Genomic DNA, 22,759 nt, shown 5'->3' with positions numbered 1-22,759 from the left:
AGAGGTAAGTGAATGGTAAGATGGGCCAGGTCCCAAGAAATTAGATTATTTAATCTGAAGTACAGAAAAAGAGTTTTAATCTAGCAGTAGTACTGTGGGAGTTGTTAGTTTTCTTCCTGTTGCAGTCTGTCAGTATTCAGCATCCAGCACTCCATGAATTGCATTCAGTGGGAATGTGGAAATCATTTGTCTGACATCCTATCCCTGCCACCTGTACAGCATAAAATCTGCATTCTGCCCTGGGTGGATACAGCAGCATTGCTGCATTTCAGTGATAAGGGTGTGTGCAGGGTACCCCGTCCCCCCAGCTGAGGCTCACCCTGACCAGCAGAACCACAGCAGCCAAGAAAGGCTCCTGGGCTGCCTGCCCACGCCTCAGCTCAGCCTTGGCCCTTTGCATTCCCCCCACATGTCCAGGCTTTCTCTGCCCACCCCAGGCAGCCATGAGTGGGGACTACACAGCCACAGTGTCTCCATGCTTTGGCTCTGGGCCCCTCTGCAGGGACTGGGACCAGTCTGGAGTGACCCAGCACCAGGCAGACACTGACACACTCGAGCAGGGACGAGGACTAGCATGCAGGGAGAGGATCCTTCCCAGGCAGGACTTCATGCCCTTGGAAAAGGCTGTGGCCTGGGACACTCAGACTTTGATGTGGAGACAAACAGGGGCCCTGGCAGTGGACAGGGAAGCTGAGTCTCCCGAGGACCCTGCTCATCCCCGGAGTTGTGCAGCCACAGATCTTTTCTTCCCCAGTGGACACCCCTTGGATCCAACCTCTGGGCTACAACTGGCAGCTTTCCAGCCTCCATCCACTCTTTACATACAGGGCAGCCTGCCTATGGCTACCCCGAAGGCAGAGCACCCCACAGCTCCCCCCCTTGTGCACCCTGGGGTCCTGTGGCCATCACTACTGGGGTTGGTGGCCAAGGTGTGTCCCCCTGGTCCTCCGTGCCTGCCAGGTCTCTGCAGGCAGGCCCCAGGTGGGCTCAGACCCATTTCCCTGCAGCACGTTGTAAAGAGCACAGCGGGTTCGTAACATCTTTATTAGTTAGTTGGTTTATTTCCAACAGAGTAACTCCTCTCTACAGCAATAGGTTAGTTAAATCCGGTTTACATATTGCTGTCTCATGAGTGCTGCGGCCTCCATGCCGCTGTGACAAAACCAGGCTGCACTCAGACAGGAAAATGTGTTAAATTCTGCTGTGACTGGGATAAAAAGGAAAACCAACAAAAATCAAAAGAACAAACCACCAGGGAAAACCAAACCAACCAACCAACAAAACCAAGGTGAGGAACTGAAGGCGAGCACGGCCACACCACCTCCAGGGAAACCACACGGCACTGCTTGGACAAGAATGCAAGGAGGAGTGAACCCAAAAAGGTCAGGGATTGGGCAAACCCTTATATATATATTATGTATAGGTATTTATATATATATCATCTGGAAGGACACGCTGAGAAAACAAGAGATCGCAGCGCTATCTACCATAAAAAGGAGCTACGTAGCTTTCAGAGTCACACCAAGAAGGAAGCACACAGCAGAACAAAGTGGAGGACAAAGGGGCACACTGGTGTTTTGGGGTGGCCTTTTACTAGGGGAGGGTTTGGGTGAGGCACGGGTCTCAGGGCCAAAAGCCCTCATACACCCGCTGGGAGCCCCAGGAGCTCTGTGCCCTTCACTGGGGAGCAGGGATGGGGTCTGAGGGTAGAATGCTTTTGTGGGGCTGGCTGGGACCTGCTTCCAGCGGGCTGGTTCTGCTCGCCCAGGCGGTGGCACCTGGTGGGTTCCCTGCTCAGGTCCACCTACAGAGACCTGAGCACCCATCACCAGGGCCAGGACCATCCCTACTGTGCCTCACAGCGCGCCCAGGAGGGGCTGGGCACGGCTGCTCCGGCAGCAGAGGCTGGGTGGCCATCATTGGGGGTGTGCAATGACAGGGGTCTCCGTGCCGAGTGGAGAGGCAAGAGCCACCTGGAGTTGGTGGGGGGCCCCACGGCCTGGGGGGAGCCAAGCCCTTGAGAGACGCCCCGCTCAGTGTGCAGGCAAAATGCTGGAGGTGGGCTGTGGATTTGGGGAGCCACGGTGGGTCTGGCCAGCCATGTGAGCAAAGCCAGACAATGGAGTGCTCCCCACATCCCATGTGTCACCCCACAGTGTCAGCACCTTGTGGTGAGGCACCCTGCGGGGCAGAGGGTGCTGAGGGCTCCCCAGCATGGCGGGGGGAGTGTCTCGTCTTATTGCTAACGGCTCCTCGGTGATGACGCCCACAGGTTGTGGCAAAACTTGAGGTGGGATTTGCTGTGTGACATCCCCTAAAACAGTGGCCTCTGGACCCTGGCAGGCTTAGCCCAAGAGCTGGGAGTGGAACTGATAGTGTGGCAGGGGCCAAGCCAGCCAATTCCCCCCTCCCCAGTGCATTTCTGGTGGCAGGCGGTAATTGTCCTTCTTGCAACAAGGGACAAAGAAATTGCCACCACCGGTGGCAGGGGGACACTCATGCCACCCTTCTGCCCTTACAGCTTCTGGAGTAGGGCTGACCCCTCTTCACTTGCCCCAGGGCAGCCCTCAGGGTACATGACCAGGGCAAAGGGACAGTTTGGGATGTGATTTCTCACGAGGCTCAGCCAGCTCTGGGGTAGCAAGTCCTGGGTGTGCTGGGGGATCCCGTGCTAGCTCTCCCTAGAGAGGGCCATCAGGGAGAAATGAAAACTGCATCCCTAGGAACAGACCAGTGACCTCCCAGTAAGCGTTGCTCCCTGTTCTGTCTTCCTTTTGATCAGCCATCAGTTGAACTTGGGAGACCAACTTACCTCCTGTGTCCTCTCCACGTGCTGTCCCATCCCATCACTCCATCCCATCCCAACATCCTGTCCCCATCTCACCACCCTGACCCTGCTACCCCATCCTGGCCCTGTCCCCCTGCCACCCACCCTCCCAAGCCGGGGCCAAGCCGATGCTAGGGAGGGTGAGGACCAATGCAGAACCATGTGTGACTGCTGGACGAAGCCCCTCTCCTTCTCCTGTACCAGACAAGGGGATGAGGCCAACGGCAAAGAAGACAAATTGACCCCGAAGAAGCGAGGGCCCTGGTGGAGGATGTCCACGGGGCGGGTGGGTGCTGGCGGGATGCTGACGGATGGGAGATGGCTCTGAAGGAGACGTCGGCGGCGGGCGTGGACCTCAGCACGATACCTCCATGGTGTGGTTGATCTGCCCCATGGCCTCGGTGCTCTCCGAGTGGGTGCAGGCACGTGGGCGGGTGCCATCCACGGAGCTGGCGCTGGTGAGGGAGGCCGTGCGGGAGCGTGCCAGGCGGGTCATGCTGGCAGATGGCACTGCACGGGCACAGACAGACAGCCGGGGTGCTCAGATCCCTCTGAAAACCTGAGGGACTGAGCCAACGTTGCCACCAGCCCTGCTCCCCGATGCGACTGAGCCTGGGCACAAGCTTGCAGCAAGCGGTGCTGTGACAACACGAGCAGCTCCAGGTAAGGGACAGCAGGGCAGGGCTGCTCTGGGCAGGCTGAACACCAGGCTCACTCCTGGGCATGCAACCTCTGGGCATCAGGCAGTGGGAACCCCTGACTACCATGCTCCAGGAAAGAAGTGAGCTGGGATCAGAGCTCCCCTGGCTGCCCAGGGTGTGCAGGGAAGGTGGAACCCTCCCCAAGCCAGGATGGCCAGTGGGCACAGCTCCTGGAAGAGGGAAGAGTGGTCACACTGACAAGACTGTGCCTGCATGGAGGGGGAATTCTCTGAATGCCATTTGTCAGCCCCCAGCCCTGGCTTAGGGTGCCACCTCAGGCAAAGCAGAGCGAGGCAGTGGGCATCTGGCAGGGAAGGGCCAGTCCTGCACCCAGGCTGCTCCCAAGGGTGCCCAGGCAGCTGGAGGGCACAGGCCAGGCAGGCACCATGCAGCAGCGGGCACTGAGCGGTACCTGTGCCTCCACTCAGCCTCCGATCCTTCAGGTGGGTGACTGGCAGGGGCAGGAGAAGGGCAGGGAGGGCAGAGAGAGAGTGTCAGCCCTGTCAGCCACTCCTCTGGGCCAGGAGCCCCTGCCCAGCCCACGTGTGCCTGCACACGGAGCTGTCCCTGTGCACACGGACTGCACACACACATACACACACACACATGTGCAACAGACCTGCAAACACACACACAACATGTGCACATGGATTTTACAAGCATGAACACACAGGTATAAACACACACACACACGGTCTTAAACTGCACACACACATGCACAGACATCTGCACGTGAGCTCTGCTTGTCTTTGTCGCACACACACAGCCCCTGCTCGTGCATGCCCACACACACACACACATGCAAACCAACACAGGGGGCCTGACACACATTTGTACACACAGAGCCCTTGTACACACATCTGTGTGCACACAGAGCCTGTACACCCCACTCCCCTGTGGACACACGGACAGACAGACCTGCAGCAGGTCAGCACACGTGCACACCAGCACACACAGACCCACACCAGCCCCACACCCAGCCCCAGCACTCACTGTAGCCCATGCCTTGCAGGAAGTACTTGAAGGCTTCGGTCAGCTTGCCTGGCTGTAGGGAGAGAGCAGAGCGAGCTGAGCTGAGACAGCACTGAGGCTGAGATCCCCTCTCAGCCCCAAGCAGCTTCCTGCAGCCCCAGTGTGAGACCCCTATGCCCTCATCAGCCCACGCCCAGGTAGCCAAGGACAGCACCAGTGCATGTCTCAGGGCCCAGTATGCCCAGGTAACTGGAGAAATTGTGAAGGCTCACCTGTGTGACCTGGGGCAGCCCACCAGAGTCAGCCATCTGCAAAGAGAAGGTCCTGCTTAGTTTGGGAGGGTGCCTGTACTGCTCACCATCCCCCCGTACCCGCTGGCTGGATGCCACTGCTGGCGTCACCCTGCTCTCCCCATAAACTCCCAGCTCCAAGGGCCACGATGGACATGGAATGGAGAGATGGGGACACCCTGCAGCCCTGGGGCAGAAGGCAATGGGGCACTTCATAGGCAGCAGGAACCTCCCTACTGCCCCTTGCCACCAGCCTACCTTCAGGAATGTGGTGTTGGTGGGATCCAGCTTGGAGTTACACTCCACCTACAAGCAAGAGAAATTATATTAGCACCCTAGGAAGCCAGGAGCCAAGAAGAAGTAGTCCACTGGCCCACAGCATTCCAGCTGGCAAATCCCACCCCAGGCAGGAGCAGACAGGGCACTAGGTGAGCCCTGAGCCCACAGGACCACCATCTCTGCTATGGGACACAGGGGAATATCCTCCCATGAGTCTGGGCAAGGAACAGGAGGTGAGGGGGACTGGTGAGGCATTCTGTGTCACACGTGTGTGTACATGCACACAAGTGTGCCAGCAGCTGTGTGGGTGCACGTGGCCAGGCAGGCAGTGTGCCCGTGTGCCGACACATCGAAGCGTGCACAGCGTGAGCACATCTGAGCATAGGAAGAAGGGGAAGTTTTCCAGGTGTGGCGACCAGGCACAGCTGCACAGGTGCCCACACGAGCGGCGGGTCTGCACATGAGCAGGCTCCCACCCCCAGGAGCTGCTGTGTGTCTGAGCAGGCAGTGAACATGTGCGTGCCCGTGCGTGGGCATCGCCCGCCTGCCACCCTGCAGGCTCTGCCCCAGCACTCACCACCCCCTCCTCAGCAGGCGCGTTGTCTCCGACCACCAGCATCACGGGGCAGCTGGAAGTGAGAGGAGAAAGGTCAGGGTTTGCTCTGAGTGAATTCCCCTGCCCCGGGACCCCTCCATGGCTTGCTGTTGTGACTCTTACCGCAGCGTCTTGGCATTGGGCACAGTCCCGGGCCGGTTGATGTCCAGGTCCCTGCGGCTGATGGAGGAGAAAGGCCAGTGTGAGCTCATGGGCAGGTGCCACCACTGATGCCATAGCACAAGAATCAGGCCACTGCCAGCCCTGAAAAGTCGCACCCAGCCCCGGTGTCCCAGCACCCTGTGCATGGAGGATGCTGTAGCCATCTCTGCCACGGCCTGTGCCACAGGATGCAGCACCCAGCAGAGTGGCAGGGCTCCCAACCCCCTGCATGCATGGGACAGCACCTCTGCCCCCTTTCCCAGGCCTGTGCCAACATCCAGTGCAGGAGGAGATGTGGGAATGTGTACCCATGCCAGTGGGCTCTGGGACATGGCAAGGCTTCGGCCCAGGTACCACCACTGCTACATCCCCAGCCAGCAGAGGCAGACAGCTTTGCACTGCTGCCTGCAGGCACTGGAGGGTGATGACAGCACCCAACAGAGTCTGGGTTTTCACAGTGACCTCAGAGCCACCCACCAGCACTGCAGCCCCTCACCCTAGCGCAGACAGGGATGCAGCCCAGCAGCAGGGCTGCCTGGAGCACTCACCCATTGTACATGTTGAGGAAGAGCTGGAGGTTGAACTGGTTCACCACGCTGCCGATCTGCTGCCGGTAACTCTGCACCAGCTCCGTGTTGTTCATCAGCTCCTCCTGTGCAGCAGGGGATGCAGTTCAGGGCAGGTGCTGGGGACACACCCTGCTCCCCAAGTCCTGCCCATGCCAGCCAGCACAGACGAGAAGGGGGATGCTGGGCAACGCAGCTGGGCACAGTGGTGCTGCAGGCAGCACACCCAGGCAGGACATGGGCATGGGTCACACACTCATCAAGGTTAAGCCTCAGAGCAGGCAGGGCTTGACTGACCCCAACCCTGTACGTGGGACAAGTGCAGTGGCACTGTGGCAGCTGGCAGGGCACAGCCCAGGTGACCCAGCTGGGATGCTGGGCTGGGGGCTGGTGGCAGGGGTCTGCAGGATGCACAGCCCTTACCTGGCTGAACAGGTGGGACAGGACAATGTCGGGCAGCGTGCTGGTGAGGCCGGAGAGCTGCGGAGGGAGCACAGGGAGTTACTGCACTGCCGTGGCTGCCTCCTGCCCCAGGAAGCCGCCAGGACTGGGAGGAGGGGTCAGGCCCTGCCCACCTTGGCAGCTGCCCAGTCAATCCAGCCTTTGCCGTTGGGGTCGATGTTCATAAGGACCAGCCCTTCGACCAGGTCAGGGAAGATGAGCTGCAGTGAGCAAGAGGGGAGAGGCTCAGAGGGGAGGGGAGATGTGCCCTGGGCAGCCCCCCACCAGAGCCACTGCACAGGCATTGCATGGAGCTGATGTGACCCCGTCCTGGGAGCAATGTGAGACCTGTGGCAAGACTGCCCAGCCGCTGCTGTCCTGGGTCCCCCAACCACCCTGGAGCCTCTGCAGCAACAGAGACTGCCTGGAGGTATCAGCTCCTGCTGTTCCCCATGCCCTGGACTGACAGCAGGTCCAAACAACTCAAGACCAGCCCATGCCAGCCCCAGGCTCACCGCAAACTTGGCCAGCACGTAGGCTCCTGCCCCAACACCGATCCCGATCACATACTTGAACCTGGAAATATGGAGAGGTCCATGTGAGGGACAGCAGGCTTCAACACGTTCCCTGGGACACCCCTCCACCCACAGCAAGAAAACTTGCAGGATGCCAGCTTACAGGGACAACTCCCCCAGCCCCAAATCCTTGTCTTCTGTCCATCTCCCTGCCCAGGACCCTCAGCCAGCAGCTGTGGAAGAGAGGCTGACTCACCCGAAATGCTGCACCACGCTGGGTAACATGGCAGCCAGCTGGTCCATGGATGGATACTGGTACCTGTGGCACAGGGAGGCACAGGATTGTGGTTATGGAACCTGTTCAGAGCAGAATGACTGGGACAGGGCAGCTGGGCTGCCTGAAATGGGCAGGGAAATGCCACCCACCTGCAAACCACCCACCCTGGGCCAGTCATCTGCCACAGGCTTTGGCACAGTTTGGAAACACTCACAGGCAGGGCACAACTGCCAGGCAGCAACAACCCAAGGGGCAGGGAGGTGACCCCCAGCAGGCACAGCGAGCCCCTGCAGCTGGCACCTACCCCTGAGGGAACTGTGAGGCTCCTGCCTGCTGTCCTGGTGCATCCACGTGGCACACCACAAAGTGCTTCGTGATCTCCTGCATGTCCTCGTAGTTGAAGAAGGTGTTGAAACAAAGCTTGTCTGTCAAGGGGCAGGTGGGTATCAGAAACCAAACACCCCGACACTGGGGCCTCGTGGGCCAGGGGAGCATGGACAGCAGCTGCCCACCCTCCCACCACCCTTCAACCAGGAGGTGACATGCCACCAAAACCATCCCATCCCCTTCCCTTCAGGCTCCTTGTCCTCCCAGCAGGGACTACAGCTGCTGTTAGCAGCATCCCTACAGGTGTCAGGAGGCATGGGGATGGACAGACACAGCCAGAATGAGGAGTTTGGGGTGACCTCATTGGGGAGCCCCAGAAGGATGGGACTGAAAGATGCAGAGCCCAGGACTGCAAGACCACCCAGTGGGCAGCAGGATTAACAGCCTGGGGTATTAGCCCTGCCCAAAATCCCCAGAAAGGGCTCAAGCAAACAGAGGATCTGAGGAACAGCTGCAAATCTCCCTGCTTGGAAAGAGTCAAAGAAACATTCCCAGCTGTGGACAAGACTCCAGCTCTGCAGTGGGACACAGACACTGCTGGGGCTTGGAGGGGTCCTATCCCATGGCATCAGTGCTGGGACATCCCTCCCAAAACGTGGGGTGAGGCAGGTTGTGAGGCCCATTGCAGCCAGCGTGACGTGTACCTGAACAGGCAGAGCTGCTGCAATGGTGACACAGCTCATGTGCATGTCAGTGACTCAGCCTCAGCCGCCAGCAGAGCGGGAGATGCTTCTCCCCACTCACAGGGAATTGGGCATCCTGGCTCAGCTGGGGGACACAGCCTGGGACAGGGCTCTGGGTGCAGGTCTAGGGCTGCAGGCTGAGAGAAAGTGCAGCATCTGCACATCAGAGCCTCAGCTTGGGGTGCCTCCTTCCCTGCCATTCCCTGTCTCTTTTGTCCCCACTCTGCCCTGCTGCCAGCTGGGCCCATGCTCTGCATACCAACGGGCTGGCAGCAGCAGTGAGGACCAGCCCAGCATCCCCCATGTCCCATCCCTGCCTGCTGTGGGCAGGCAGCCAGCCAGCACCGGGGTGGCCAAGCACTCCTGGCTCTGCCTGGCCTGGGCTTTGTGTCCAGCTGAGCATCCAAACTCCCCTGGTGCTTTCAGATGCCCTGTGCAGCCACGGCTGGAGGCAAAGGAGCTGAGCCAGGGGTGATGTCCTGGCACCCCGTGGAGCCTGGGGCTCAGCCCTGCCTGCCCTGCACCCCAGGCCGGGAGCAGCACTCACGGTTGAGGCCCACATCGTGGTAGGTCAGGATGGCCGGGCGGTTCCCCTTGGGAGAGCCGCGGATGACCACGTGCAGCAGCCCGTAGGGGGTCTCAATGTCGTGTTCCTGGGGAAGAGGAGAGATGGGGTGATGCCCACCTGCCCTAAGGCATTCTTTCATCCTCTCCTGCCCTGCCATCACACCCTTCCCTGCTGCTTCCCCAAATGGCTGGGTCCCATGGTAAGACATGGGAAAGAGGAGCAGCTGTCCCAGGAAAAAAAAAAAAAAACAGCTCTGGGTATCCCAGAGGGGACAGAAAGCAGGACAAATCATGTGGGAAGGGAAGGGAAGGGAAGGGAAGGGAAGGGAAGGGAAGGGAAGGGAAGGGAAGACTCTGGATAGGATCATAGGATGCAGGATTGGACATGTGTCTCATGGGATGGGATCGCAAGATGGTATCAAGGGATAGATCCAAGAGGGCTTGAGAGAGAAGGATAACAGGATGGGACAGGTGGACCACAGCACAGAAGAGAAGATCTTCAAGGATGTGAGACTGAGAAAATTTTGGCAACATGGTAGGGGCTGACAGCATGGCCTAGTTGGGCACAGTTTCGATGTATCTGTGACAAACAGGCATAGGTCAGACCCTGGACATCACTCCAGGAAATGCCGCAACTGATCCCAAAATTACAGCTAAAGTAACTTTAAAACCCCTGGTCTGAAATGGCAGTGCCCCTGCACAGAGACAAAAACTACCCTGTGCCTCAGTTTCCCTGTCTAGGAGGGCTTCTTTCCTTCCACATCCTTGCTCCCAGCCAGCACAGGAAACTGAGCCCAGGTGGTCCCCAAGGACAAGGGAGCAGAGGTCCCCCCAGATGCCCGTGCCCACCAGCAGCAGTGACCTGGAGGCTGGGAGCTGCTGGGTGCAGGAGCAGCATGTGCTGAGCAGGGCAGGGCAGGGGATGGTGGCAGGGTGCCCAAGCATCACGGTCCTCACTGCTGGCACTGGCAGCCCCACGGCTGGGCTGGTGGGAGGGGAGCAGGTACGTGGATGCTCACGCGGGTTACGCGCCACCAAGGACTCTGAAGGGCACGGGCCTGGGTGGGAGGAACAGCCTGGGGACAGGGTCTCCTCACTGCAGTGCCTCCCCTCACTGAGACCTGCTGTCCCTGGGGGAACATGATGGCCAAAAGCAGAACCAGGGCTCTGTGGAGACGGCTCTTCACACCCAAGGGCACCCTGACCCCATCCTTCATCCCCAGCTGTCCCTCCACCCCCTGCAGCTGCATCAGTCCATGAGCAGTGACATCCCTCTGCAACAACAGACTGGGACACTGAGGCAGAGGAAGGGCCTGGCCCAAGGTCACAGAGCAGGAGATATCCATGTGGATATCTCCTGGTCCTGGGCACAGGGCTGCCTCCTTGCCATCACCATCCCCATGGTCCTCATCACATGCCCAACAGCTCAGCTTTCAATCCTACCCCAAAATCACCTGCCCAAGGTAGCAGATCCAGCCTCAGCACTGCTCCTTCCCGTCCCCCACCCTCCACCAAGCCAGGCACATCCTGCCCGTGGTGCAGCCTCTGCAGCACCGCTGGCTACCACAGCCCTGCCCTTTGCCGCAGGATGCTCACTGGGGGAAGAGCCTTGGGATGCAGGGGACACACGCAGTAAGGAGAGAGGAGCACAGATAACACACAGCAAGGAGAGAGGGGCACAGACAACCCACAACAAGGCAAGAGGGGCACACACAACCCACAGCCCCAGCGAGGAGGGGCATGGGGGTCTCAGCACCCATAGGTGTCTGACAGAGCCCACCCATGGCCAGGCTACCTGCTCACCGCTGCAGCGCTCCCACCTCACTCACCCCCTCTGCACCAGCCTGTTGCCATCGGGTGTTGCCATCACCGCAGAGGCAGAAAGCAGCTGACGGCTTGTTTCAAAACAGCCAGAGAGCCTCTCCCTCTGCAGCTCAGGGGGTGGGCAAGGGGCAGTGTGCCCCCGTCAGCACACAGCCCCAGCACGGGCCACAGCTGCTCAGCCTCGGCACAGCATCTCTGCCGGCCTCGGGGAGGACACGCTCAAGGACAATGCGTCCCCAAAACCTGCAGCACATCAGGGATGCGGCAGCAGGGCTGGGCGAAGGAAGGGCTCCCCAGCAGCGGGTCTTCCCTGCCCCAATGCCTGCCTGACCCACGCCGAGCCCTGCTGGCTGCAAAGGCCCAGCCTGAGCAAGCAGGAGAGACGCTGGGGCAAAACACCTGGGGAAGGAGGGAGAAAGGGCAGCGAGCACGGGAACGGCGGTACCTACCCCATCCCAGCACTCCGGCATGGCGAGGAACTGGGCGGACGAGGATGCTCAGGCAGCGTGGGCCAAGCTGGAGGTCCGGGTGTGGGGCACGGTAACGCAGCAGCCGGGGCTAAGCTGAGCTCTGCGCTGGCTCAGCCCCTCGCCTGGATTTATAGCGGAGCCCCAGCCCTGCGCTGAGCCCTCCCTCGCCCTTCCCCCTCGGCAGGTTTGGCCTCCATTGCAGGCGAGCGCCGCGATGGAGCCAGCACTCAGCCATTGGCTGCCGCGGGAATTATTCATGCTCCAATTGGCCCCAAATACCCTTGTTTATGAAGAAAAAACGCCTGGCACCGTGCGGTACCTTCTCCATCTTCCCTCTTTCGGCAGACGGAGGCAGGCGGGATGTCTGGACTGGCATCCCGTGAGCAGCCCCAGCACGGTCGGGGCAGTGCTCGCTGTGCCCGCTGCACACACCGGGCTGCAGCCACACTGAGCCCCACTGAGCCCCACTGAGCCCCACAGAGCCCCACAGAGCCACACTGAGCCACACTGAGCCACACTGAGCCCCACAGAGCCCCACACATCCCCACTGAGCCACACTGAGCCCCACAGAGCCACACTGAGCCTGCAGCTGCCCAGGCCAAGGCCCTGCAGCCATGCCCCGGCAGGGCAGCACACACACAGGCACAGATGGACACGGGCACACGCTAAAAAACAGGAGAAGGACACGGCAGGCGTGCTGTGCCACGTGCACGTGACCACGCGTGTCCATGCACAGGAACACGTACCAACACAGGCCGGGCAAAACCCTGTCTGCCAGGGGGAAAACTGGGAGAGTTAATACCATACCCACACCGAAGCACATGCACCCCACAAAATGCTTGTGGGTCATCCCCCAGACCAGGCCCCGTGTGTGTCAGTGCCTGTTCCTGTACATGTCATGCACACCAGGAGCACACCTGCTGCATCCTCCTCCCGTGTCTCAGCACGGATGCCACGGCCATCACTAGTGCTGGTGGATGCACAGCGAGCTGCACACCTGCACACCTTGTACAGGTGTGCACAGAGGGGCACACGCATGTCCACACCTGTGTCACCTCACCCAGCAGCACACTCATCCCACCTGCTGCGGGATGATGGCACACAGGGGATGTGCAGGGTTTAGCCCTGACCTAGGCATTGCCAATGGCAGGCAAATAAAGCAGGAGAGACAATCCAGCAGCTCCAAGGGGTTGGATCATGTCCCTGAACTGACACATGCTGTGTGCATGCACACACATCTGAGTATTCCCAAGTGCACCTGTGATTTCTTCCCTGATTCCAACAGGGATTCCTCTTACCACCAAAACCCCCCAGCAGTCTGTGGGTGCCCTCCCCCTGCACCCTGCCTGCCCTGCCCAGCTTGGCATGACCAGCACAAAGCTGGGCAATCGTGGATGGAGAAGGAGGCCCACAGTCCCTTCACTGCCTTTCAGGAGCCCACTGAAAGCCATGTCCTACAAACAAGCCCGGGCTGCACAGCCAGAAGGTCTGAATGTGGGAGGAAGGACAGGCAAGCAGAGGGATGACATTCACACTGCCTCCACCAGAAGGAGGTTTTACTCTGACTGCTTTGTCCTGTGGGGAGCTCGGACCCATGCCTGGAAAGAGGCATCTCTGCAAGTGAAGGACCATGTATGATGGAGAAGCCCAGCTCCCAGGTGGTTCCTGGCACCCCAGGTGCCATTTTTGGTTTCCCCAGCCCTGCTGCCTGTAGAGACAAAGACCATGACAGCCACAGTTCCCAGAAAAAAAAACAAGAGATGCAGAGGGACAAAAAAAGACAGGAAGTGGTTAACAGAGGACAGAAGGGGTAGAAGAGCCAAGGTGAATGCAAAAGGGCTTCAAGGAGATGGGAGGGCTGAGCAAGGCTGACTTTGCTGGAGTAGCATCAAATGGGATCACCACTGCCTTGGCCACTAGCCCACTTGCCAGGCAGGTGGCCCAGACCTCCTGCAGGATCCAGGGCACCCAGGTCCCAGGGCACCTTTCCCCAGCTCTCCTGCACCTTGGCTTATGTCTCAAGGGCTTTACTTTGGCTGATGGCAGAAGTGGGGGCTCCCCAGGCCCCCCACTGCCCCAGCCATGCCTGACATCCCATCAATGACTGCTCTAGAGAGGAGCAGACAGGCAGTGAGGAGTTAAACTGGGGGCTGGATTGGATTTGTCCCAATGAGGTGAGCCTAGAAAATTGGGTAAGATCTCCCCAAGGAATGGCAGCCCCCAGCCTTTGCACTGCACCAACTTGCAAATGTCAGAGTGGAGAAAAGGAGGTGATTGCCCTGGCATAGCCCAGGAAACTCAGCCCATCCCTGCCCAGAGGCCCTTGGAGGGAAACCAAGAGGTCACAGGGTCTGGCTGGCTTGGGAAAAGCTGCCTTGGTTGTTGCCCAATTCCTTTTTTAGGTCCTGAAGGCATGGAGGTTTATCCCTGTGGCATTTGCTGTCCAGAACTGCTCCACTTGGGCACCACCAGGGACACAGTTCAGTGCCACCATGGGCCAAGCCCTGAAATACACAACGATTGTCCTGGGAGGGTCATTGCTCTTTAATATCCCCTGTGTGCCAACCAAGCCCTGCCCAGCACAGCTGAGCCAGAGCCATAGTGGTGCCTCTGGTGCTACTGAGAGCCCCGGGCACTGCCAGCTCCCTCCCCTCCTCACCTCCCTCTCCCTACTCTCTCTCTCTCTGGTGACACCAGGAGGTTTGGTTTCCCCTCCAGTGGCAAACAGAAGCCCTGAACAAGCAGAAAAAGGAGCAGCCCAGCCCTGCACACCCTGCTGCTCCCAGCTCCAGCACCTCACCAGCTTTGGAGCTGCTGGTGAGGGCAGCATTTTAATTATTTTGTGGCTTTTGAGAGGGCCATCAGGTATGTCCCACTCTGTGAAGCACAGCACCCAGCACCCAGCACCCTGCCAAAGGCCTTGCTCCCTTACCAGCTGCACCCTGCGTGGGAGTGGGCCAGCCCCAAAATTCTGAGCCTGCTAAAACAGGGACCTGTGCTCCCCTACCCTTATCTCAGGATGAATGAATTCCACATGTATTTTTTCCTTACAGGGGCTGTTGTCTCAGTGCTGTACCTGCAAGAGCTCAGCCATGACCACCACTCTCCCCATGGTCCCACTGCTGGCAAAGTGGCAGCACACAACCTGAAGTTGTGACAATCACTGGTGTCCCCTGGCAGGGGAACACTTTGGGAGGGGGACAGGGAGAACTACTCACTACCCTCCCTCTCCAGGGAGCCTGGTGCAGGATGAGCCTTGGCAGGGGTGTGAGAGGGATGCAGACCACCGTGGGAGCCAGGCACGAGCTGAGCTCCCATGAGTGCTGGAGCTGTGTCGTGGGGCTCCTCTGGAGAGCAGAAATGGAGGTACAAGATGGGCAGGTGCCAGCCAAGGGAGCAGAGGGGCCCTGCTCTCCAAGAGAGGTGGGTGGTATAGGGGCAATGCCCCAGCCCTCCAAAAGAGAAAGAGGCTTTCAAACATCCTTATGTAAGCAGGGAGCTGGCATCGCCTGGGAAACCATTGCCATGGCAATGGTAGAGGGGCTGGAAAAGCAGCTTGGCCTTCCTGAGAAGAAATTGCCTGTTTTAAAGGTTTTGTCCCCAGCCCATGGCCAAGTGCCCACCAGCCACATCTGAGCGCCAGCACAGAGATGCCTGGCAGCATCCCCCTGTCCCCTTCTGACAAGGACCATGATGGATGTGCAACCTCATGCAAAACACTGACCAGGCACTCCATCCCATGAAAAAAGGGACAGCAACACCCCTGAGTCCACTCAGTGCCCCCCAGCCTTCCCCTGACAGAGGCTGCTGTTCCATGTGAAACCCAGGGGTGGGCAGCACCTCCCACGGCTGGTCCTACCTTCCAGTCTGTGTCCACAGTGGAGAGGAAGACATCTGAGTTCTCCTGTGATGAGAAGGAGCCATTAGGGACGGAGACACCCCTCACTTCTGCAGCGCCCTCCCACCCAGCTCACAAAGGGGTGATACCACAGGCACCACTCCCAGGGCTGCAGGGGACACAGTGCCCACACACACACACTTCCACAACACTTGCATGTGTTACCTGAGCGTGTGCACTCACACAGGTATGTGGGAGCATGATGTGCAACCTCTGCACACGCATCCATCATCCCTCCAGACCTCACCTGTGCTCGGCCACGCGGCTCATCACCGCGAGCACGCACACACTGAGGAGCACTAATGTGCACCCAAAACCAGCACACACACAGAGCACCACCCCAGTACCAGCACACAGCCCCTCCACCCCTCCCAAACTCCCATGTCCTGGTGCCCCACGTGCAGGAGCCAGAGCCAGCGTGGTCACCAAACTCACCAGCTCGGCGTCCTGTCCCCGCAGCAGCGGCTTCTCCTCGGTGAAGCGCAGCTCGTGCAGCCCTGCCATGGTCATCTCCTGCAGCAGCAGCCCTGCCAGGGCAAGGCACATGTCAGGGCAGGTCCTTTCCTTGGTCCTCTTTGCCCCAGCCCTCCAGAGCTTCATGGGGCTCCCTCCCATAGGGATGGGACCCAAATCAGCTTCACTCCACCCATCTACTATGGGCACTTGGTGAATCAGCTTGTCCAGGGGCTGCAGTGAGCCCCTCTGCTGGGAGCTGCAGCAGGCACAGAGCAGACAGTGCCTAGATGAGCTCAGCTCCCAGCTCCAGGTCCAGTAGTCCCAGACCTGGGACTACCCAGGTCCAGTTCTCCCAGTTAAGGACAAACCTATCTCCAGGGCATGATCTTGAGCAAACTGAGGGGCCAGCCTCATCTGTCCATGCTGGTCACCTCAGTAAGCACCCAACCCAGAGCAAGAACATCCAAATTTCCATCCCAGCTTTCAGCATCAGTCAAAGATAGAAAATCCAACTTTTTGGCTAGTTTTAGGCTGCAGATATATATGGATGGGACAGAGGGAGATCTCCCTGCACAGGCAGAAGGAGGGATGATGTTTCTCAGTCATGCTGGGAGGTAGAGGGATGTTCCAAGAAGAAAGAGAACAGCGAGACAGCCTGAAGTTTGTATAGCAATGATGGAAGAAATCCAGATGTGAAGCCTTTGCTCCCAAAGTCTTCTCCTTGACTGTGAATCAGGTGCTGGCCCGTTGGTACCTCAGCCCCATGACTTGGAGGGACAGACTTCTCCATGGAGCCACTGCTCAGCAGCGGTGTGAGACTGGGTGCTGCTGACCTCAACCAACACTGGCATGTCCAAAAACACCCCCAGGCACAAGCCTGGCTCAGAGAGCAAAAGAGAGCAAGGAGATCAGCAGCTGCCTGCACACAGAATGGGAACACAGGGAACAGTCCAGGCTCCCCTGTGTTTAGATGGGATGGGTACCTGGCAAATCCCAGTGCCAGGGAATTATCTGCGCTCAAGCAGGATCCAGACCTCAAGCATTGCCTTTGCAGCCTCTGTTTTCACCCCTTCCACAAGACCAAGCCTTCGGACAAGCTGTTGCTTCTCCAAATGGGCCAGCACTGATCCCACACCCTCCCAGCTGCCTCCCCACCGTGCAATCTCCCTGGACATACTGGGGATGCTCTGGGCTGTACAAGCACCACAGCAGACACAGACCCACTCCATCCACACAACCTCAGCCGAGCCTGCTTCACACTTTGTCCATCTCCAAACGTAGGTCAGTCCATGCTGACGATGTGGGAAGGCCAAGATACGCCACAGATATTGCAAAGCCATCAGGAATACATGAGCTGGTCATAAACTGCCCTCCAAAGTCGGGTTTTGCTCCTCCGACCTGGTTTTCCATTCAAAACTCAAGCAGGCTGTGCCACCTGCCTGCTTCCTGCAGACACGGCACTTTGCCTTGCTCCTTGGGAGCCATCCAACAATCCAGAACTGTTTGGAGGGAGAAACACCACTGCGAAGCCTCTCGAGATTCCCAGGGCACCCAGCACCAGGAGTATCCGTGTCACCCCCTGCCCAGAGGGTCCCACCAGGCCAGGAGATGTAGAGAGGTGCCATCAGCCCCAAGGAGAGGCACAAGTGAGGGGCACACTGCTCCAGGCTGGGCTGTGCTGCTGGGGAGATGGCTCTGTGCACAGGGACAGCCCTGGCCCGCAGCCCACCGGCACAGCCGAGCCAGCACAGCCTGCACAGCCACCAACCGAGCAACCCCACAACCCCAGGGGAGAAAACAGGAGAAAAATCAGCCTCACCAATAGCTGGGTCTGGAGGAGAGCAGGAGCGTCCCACGCTGAGCACACCAACCCACCGTGTGGCCACGGCCCAGGGTGGCTGGGAACAGCACTTAGTGTATGGTGAATGCCTTTATTAATTACAGCCTGCAGCTAATATGGGAGGGAGGGAGGGTGGCTGAGCCATGAGGAAAGGCCCCGTGACCTTTTTTGTGTGGTGGGGGCAAAGCTGGCTCAGGGGGGATGTGGCAGAGCCCTGCCCCAACAGCATCCCCTGCACGGGGTGAACAGTCTCCTAAAGTGCTGCTGAGTGTGGGAATAGAGGAGGGATCAGTAAGTCAGGGATCAGTAAGCAGGGTCACAGCCATGCTGCCACCTTTCCTGGGTGCTCTGCATCCCACACCACCCCACAGGAACCCTCATCCCACCGTGGCAGTGTAGCTGTGGGGCTGTGGGCAGTCTCACCCAGCCCCACTGGGCCACCATCGCTGTGGAGGGCTGGTGAGGAAGCCACAGCTCCAGGTCTCCTAGCCAAAACAACTTGGCTCCCATCTTATGCCAGGGTAATGTGCCCAGCAATGAGCCCCTTTCCTTGCAGCTCACCCCAATGCTCCCCAACAAGCACCCATTCCCAGGGTTCCACCCAAACACACCCATCTCTGTTCCCACTCTGCCTTCCCAGTGTGGTGCCACAGTTTCCTCAGCACAGCCAGGACATGTCTCTTCCCTAATTCCCAATCAGTTCCAAACCCAGCAGGACGTAAGTGCTCTGTCTGGGACTCGTGCTCTGCCCCACCAGGGCCCTGGCACTGTGTATATAGATGGGGACAGGAACAGCCACATGGCTTACCTTCCCCAGGGACCTGCAGCCCATTGCTGGCTAACTGGAGGAGAACAAGCTTGTAGCACTATTATTATTATTATTATTATTATTATTATTATTATTACAACATTGTCACGACAAGGCTTTGAGCTGCATTTCACATTTGGGAGTGTGTTTGGTCACAGGGCAGGGATCCCTCAGATGTCGCCTCAGTCTCACAGGAGTCCCCACACTGACTACCTGCGTGCTGGCCTGGCACGGATGTGGTGCCCACAGGATGTTGGCACGGACACCTCGGGCTGACTGAGCAGCGTGCAACAAACAGGCAGACAAATCGGGAGAAGTGAGGGCTGGCCCCTGCCAGGCAGTGAAGCCAAGGCAGCCTTCAGTGAGGCTGGGAGAGGGAGGAAGGGAACTTGCAGTTCAGTCTGAGCCACAGCAGTGTGCCCACAGCATTGTCCCCCAAGCAGAACTGATGGGGTGAAGGAAAACCCCAGTGTGACAGTCTGGGCCACATCCTGCTCCACCGGTGCAGGAGGAGCAGCCACAGCTTTCTCTGAACCCGTGAGGGGCACAGGTCTGCAGCCCAGCAGCCCCCACAAACCAGCCCAAGAGTGTGGTCCAGCTGAGGGGTGCAGGACCGGGCAGCCACACCACGGGAGCCACCAGGCCGGGGGGACATGGTGCCACTGATGCAAGGGCAGGGCAGCGCAGGGTCTGGGGTGGCGGTGGCAGCTTGGGGCTTTGGGGGGGCTCAGGCTGTCTCGCAGTGGCTGTTGCTAAGAGCAGCCTCCTTCACAGCCCAGCGCATTCGTCGGGGCAACGGGGAGACTCCCAGGGGAGGTTGACTGAGGAGCCGGGAGGCACCGCAGGGATGCTCCAGCAATTCCCCGCGCACCCCCACCCCCGGCTGTCTGCTGGCCGCCCCCTTTGCCAGGAGCTGCCGACTCCGTTCCCCCTTCCCCAGCACCCCCGGGCTGGGCTCTCCCCGCCGCAGCAAGGCATCACCTCCCGGACCCCGGAACGGACCCGACCCCGGCACCCACACCTAGGGAGCCAAAGCAGGGTACGGGGGGTGGGGGCAGCTCCATCTCCTTGGCAGGGGCTGGGGGCTGAAGGCTCTCGCCACCCCGGCCCCATCGCCCCACAGCCCCTCCTCGTTCCACAGCCCCCGCTCCCGGCACGGGCGGCCGGGCCGTACCTGTCAGGAGCTCGATCTTGTGCCGGAGCACCTTCATGCCGGGGCGGCGGGTCCCGGCGGGCGGGGCGGGCTGCGAGGGGGCGGCGGCGGCCCCGGCGCGGGGGGCGAGCGGAGCCGGAGCCGGAGCCGGAGCCGGAGCCGGAGCCGGAGCCGGAGCCGGTGCCGGTGCCGGTGCCGGTGCGAGGTGCGCGGGGCGGCGCAGGGGCTGGGCTGGGCACGGCCCCGCCGGCCGGATCCTCCTCCCCTCGCTGGGGCCGGAGGGGAGGGACGGGGCTGGGATCGGGAACGGGGGCACCAGGAGAACAACGGTGCTGAGGGAGGCGGGAGCGAACCGGAGATGGAGACTGCGGGGGTTTCGCGGAGCGCCGGGGGCTGGGGGGGTTGCACGGGGGATGGAGGCTGCTGAGGACACACATCACCCGCTAGGGAACCATTTCGGTCCCAGGGTGGGACCTTGATGGCCAATAGGTCCAACAGGTCCCTGTGGTAGTGGAGTCCCAGAAGCAGGGGACAGCAGGAGCCCTCGGGAGCCCCAAGGATGGCACAAGGGTCTGGGTCTCCCTGAGAGCAGGGGAAGGTGATAATCAAGGTGCTCGGGGAGGATCTGGGACAGGATGGGACCTGTGCACAACAATGATACCTGGAACACAGCCTTTGGTGGCTAAGGGATGTAGGGAATACTGGAGAGTGGGGACATGAAGGACAAAAGGCTTGGGAGCATCCAGGAAAAAAGCCACGGATGACAAGGGAGCTGAGGGTCCTTTGGGGCATGGGAATGCAGGTTCCCCTGAGCATAGGATGGTCCTGATCAAGGTTGCCAGGTGTTTCCAGGATAAGAAGGACCTGTGCAATGGAGGTCCTCACAGCAGGGCCATGATGGTCTGGGGCTGTGAGGGAATGGGGATCGTGACAGTCAAGAAGGATCACCCAGAAGGGGAGGCTGTGACTGGGGTCATGATGACCCCACGCACACTGATGCTGGAGGTGTAGCATGGCAGCCATTTGGGGCAGAACAGGAGGTTGTGAATCACTTGAATTCTCCTGAATTGGGACAATTGGGACATGGAGAACAGAGGGCTTTGGCCTGCCCCAGAGCAAGGGTTGAATCCTGCTTGTCTCCACACTACACAAGCCTATTCTGCCACTATTCCTTCCTCTGTACTTCTGTGATATCACTTTAACTGATTTTTTTCCCCGTAGCTAGGGATGTAACAGCCTCCATTCCCATGGTTCCCGAGGCAACTGCACAGGACATACCATCCAAAACTGGCTCTTATCAAAACATGGGAAGCTCCTGAGGACCCCATCACCTCCTCTCAATGGGCTTGGTTCCTCAGCACCTGGGTTGAATCAGGTATCTCAGAGCTCAGCCTCACTGCCCCTCAGCCAGCCACAGTGGCCAACAGACCCCTCTGCTTCAGGGCACCTTTGCCTGCTTTGAGAGCAGCCACAGGCAGTCATCCTACAAACAGCTGCTGAGGGGCTGGAGAAATGTCTGCTCATACTGACATTCATCCCTGGTACATCAATTTTAACAGCTTGTCCCAGGCTTTTTGGATGGCAACCAAATTTCAGCTGATTTCAACCTCTCCCGCTGAGTCACCACGAGTTCTGCATCCAGGCTGCATTCGCCTTTTCACCTCAGAGAGAGGAAAAGCCCATGATGTCAGGGAGCTCAGGGACTCTTAAATCCCTCAAGTTGGAGCCAGCCCCTCACCCAGCCCTTCAATGGGATCAGATCTTCCCTGACTTCAGTGCTGCTTTTCCCCCTCTTCTGTGGGTCCAGCAGCCAAGGGGTTTTCTCTGAACTGGTCAGAGATGAGACAGTGTTGGTTCTGATCTTCCTGATATTGCACACATTTCAATCTTCTCCTCCTCCTCTTCCTTCAGTTGCCAGGGGTTTCTGTGGGAATAAATTCTTTTCCATGCTTGGGATTTATCTTCTCCTCAGCAGTCACACCTTCAAGTAGAGAGGCAGAGGGGGCCAGAACTGCTGAACCCATGGACGCCATTGGTGGCAAGAGGGTGGTGGCAGGACTAGAGGCCCTGGGACCTTTCATTTTACCTGTCTCTGGAAGAAAGCGGGAAAGATTTCATTAAAAAGGCAGAAACCATAAAACTCCCAACAAAAATGCTCCAGCATGACCAAAGTTCCCGTTGTGATGGTGCCATCTTGACCTGGCAGAGGTGAGCTGGGACCCCTAACCCTGTTGCAGGCAGCTCTGCACCCCTTGGCCACCCTTCCCACAGTGGCACCCAGTGCTGGCAGTGCCACAAGGACCCCTCCTGTGGTGGGCAGCTGGTGGTGGACAGAGCACACAGCTGCCATCAGCAGAGAGGGACGTAGAGGTGACCAGCTGGGAAGCAGAGGTCTGAATCCAAGCCCTGAGGCAGGGCAGGGTTTGACACATCCACAGCTCCAGGCTGCAGCGTATGCTGCACACAGGCTGATTTGGGGCAGGAGGAGAAGCAGCCTGGGGCAGATGTGCTGGCTGCCCAGGCTGGCTGTGCAGGCACCAGCAGGATCAATGTGCCTGTATTGAAGGGTTTATGGGGATCGGGTACCACCCCGAGGCACAGGCATCCAGTGACGATGTGCAGAGGAGTCACAGCTAAATTTAGCCTCATTTGTGCGTGAGTGTGATGTTTTTATTCTTGCCCTTAAATAAAAACATTGTTTGGAGCCAGTGGCTGCTGGTTCTGCTTTGCTCAGCCCTGGACCCTGGAGGGGTTGTTTCAGTCAAGCTATTCAAAAGAGGGAGAAACAAGAATAAGCAGTTGGTGAGACATATCCCAAAGACCTATTTTCAAAAATGCTCAGGAGCCATTTCCCAGAACCCAACGGTGCACACAAAGCAGTGGGAGTGTGATTTTGGTGGGGATGTGCTGGTGCTGAGGGAGGGGTGTCTTCCAGGTAAAGCTGCTCCATGGGCATGGAATGACATGCTGGAGCCTTGACCATAGTGAGAGGTGTCTTGGGCTTGAGCAGCACTAGAGTACCAGCTGTGGGTGATGGGCCCCATCCTG

At 59.0% G+C, this 22,759-nt stretch overlaps 1 protein-coding gene across 2 annotated transcripts; it reads right to left on the bottom strand.

Moving 5' to 3' along the window:
* Nucleotides 1–1,025: 1,025 nt before the first annotated feature.
* NDRG4 (NDRG family member 4) lies at nt 1,026–19,877 on the bottom strand. 2 transcript variants are annotated; one of them, XM_041400719.1, is made up of 17 exons: nt 19,733–19,877; nt 15,890–15,981; nt 15,416–15,460; nt 9,243–9,348; nt 7,930–8,050; nt 7,605–7,667; nt 7,349–7,409; nt 6,968–7,054; nt 6,816–6,872; nt 6,375–6,478; nt 5,788–5,844; nt 5,647–5,698; nt 5,049–5,096; nt 4,773–4,808; nt 4,522–4,573; nt 3,941–3,979; nt 1,026–3,337 (listed from the first exon to the last, which is right to left on the bottom strand). In XM_041400719.1, the coding sequence occupies exons 1-17, from the start codon at nt 19,767–19,769 to the stop codon at nt 3,183–3,185; spliced, it is 1,212 nt and encodes a 403-aa protein (XP_041256653.1). In that variant the 5' UTR covers nt 19,770–19,877; the 3' UTR covers nt 1,026–3,182. The 2 variants fall into 2 exon arrangements, with proteins under 2 accessions (XP_041256653.1, XP_041256654.1); XM_041400720.1 differs by lacking the exon at nt 3,941–3,979 and having other exon boundaries at nt 19,733–19,876.
* Between the last annotated feature and the right edge of the window lie 2,882 nt (nt 19,878–22,759).

This window comes from Onychostruthus taczanowskii, unplaced genomic scaffold, assembly GCF_017590055.1.
Source record: "Onychostruthus taczanowskii isolate IOZ18803 unplaced genomic scaffold, ASM1759005v1 scaffold18, whole genome shotgun sequence".
In the NCBI taxonomy this organism is placed as follows: domain Eukaryota; kingdom Metazoa; phylum Chordata; class Aves; order Passeriformes; family Passeridae; genus Onychostruthus; species Onychostruthus taczanowskii.
The sequence above is the reverse complement of the archived record's forward strand: the minus strand, read 5'-3'. Positions and strand labels throughout refer to the sequence as shown.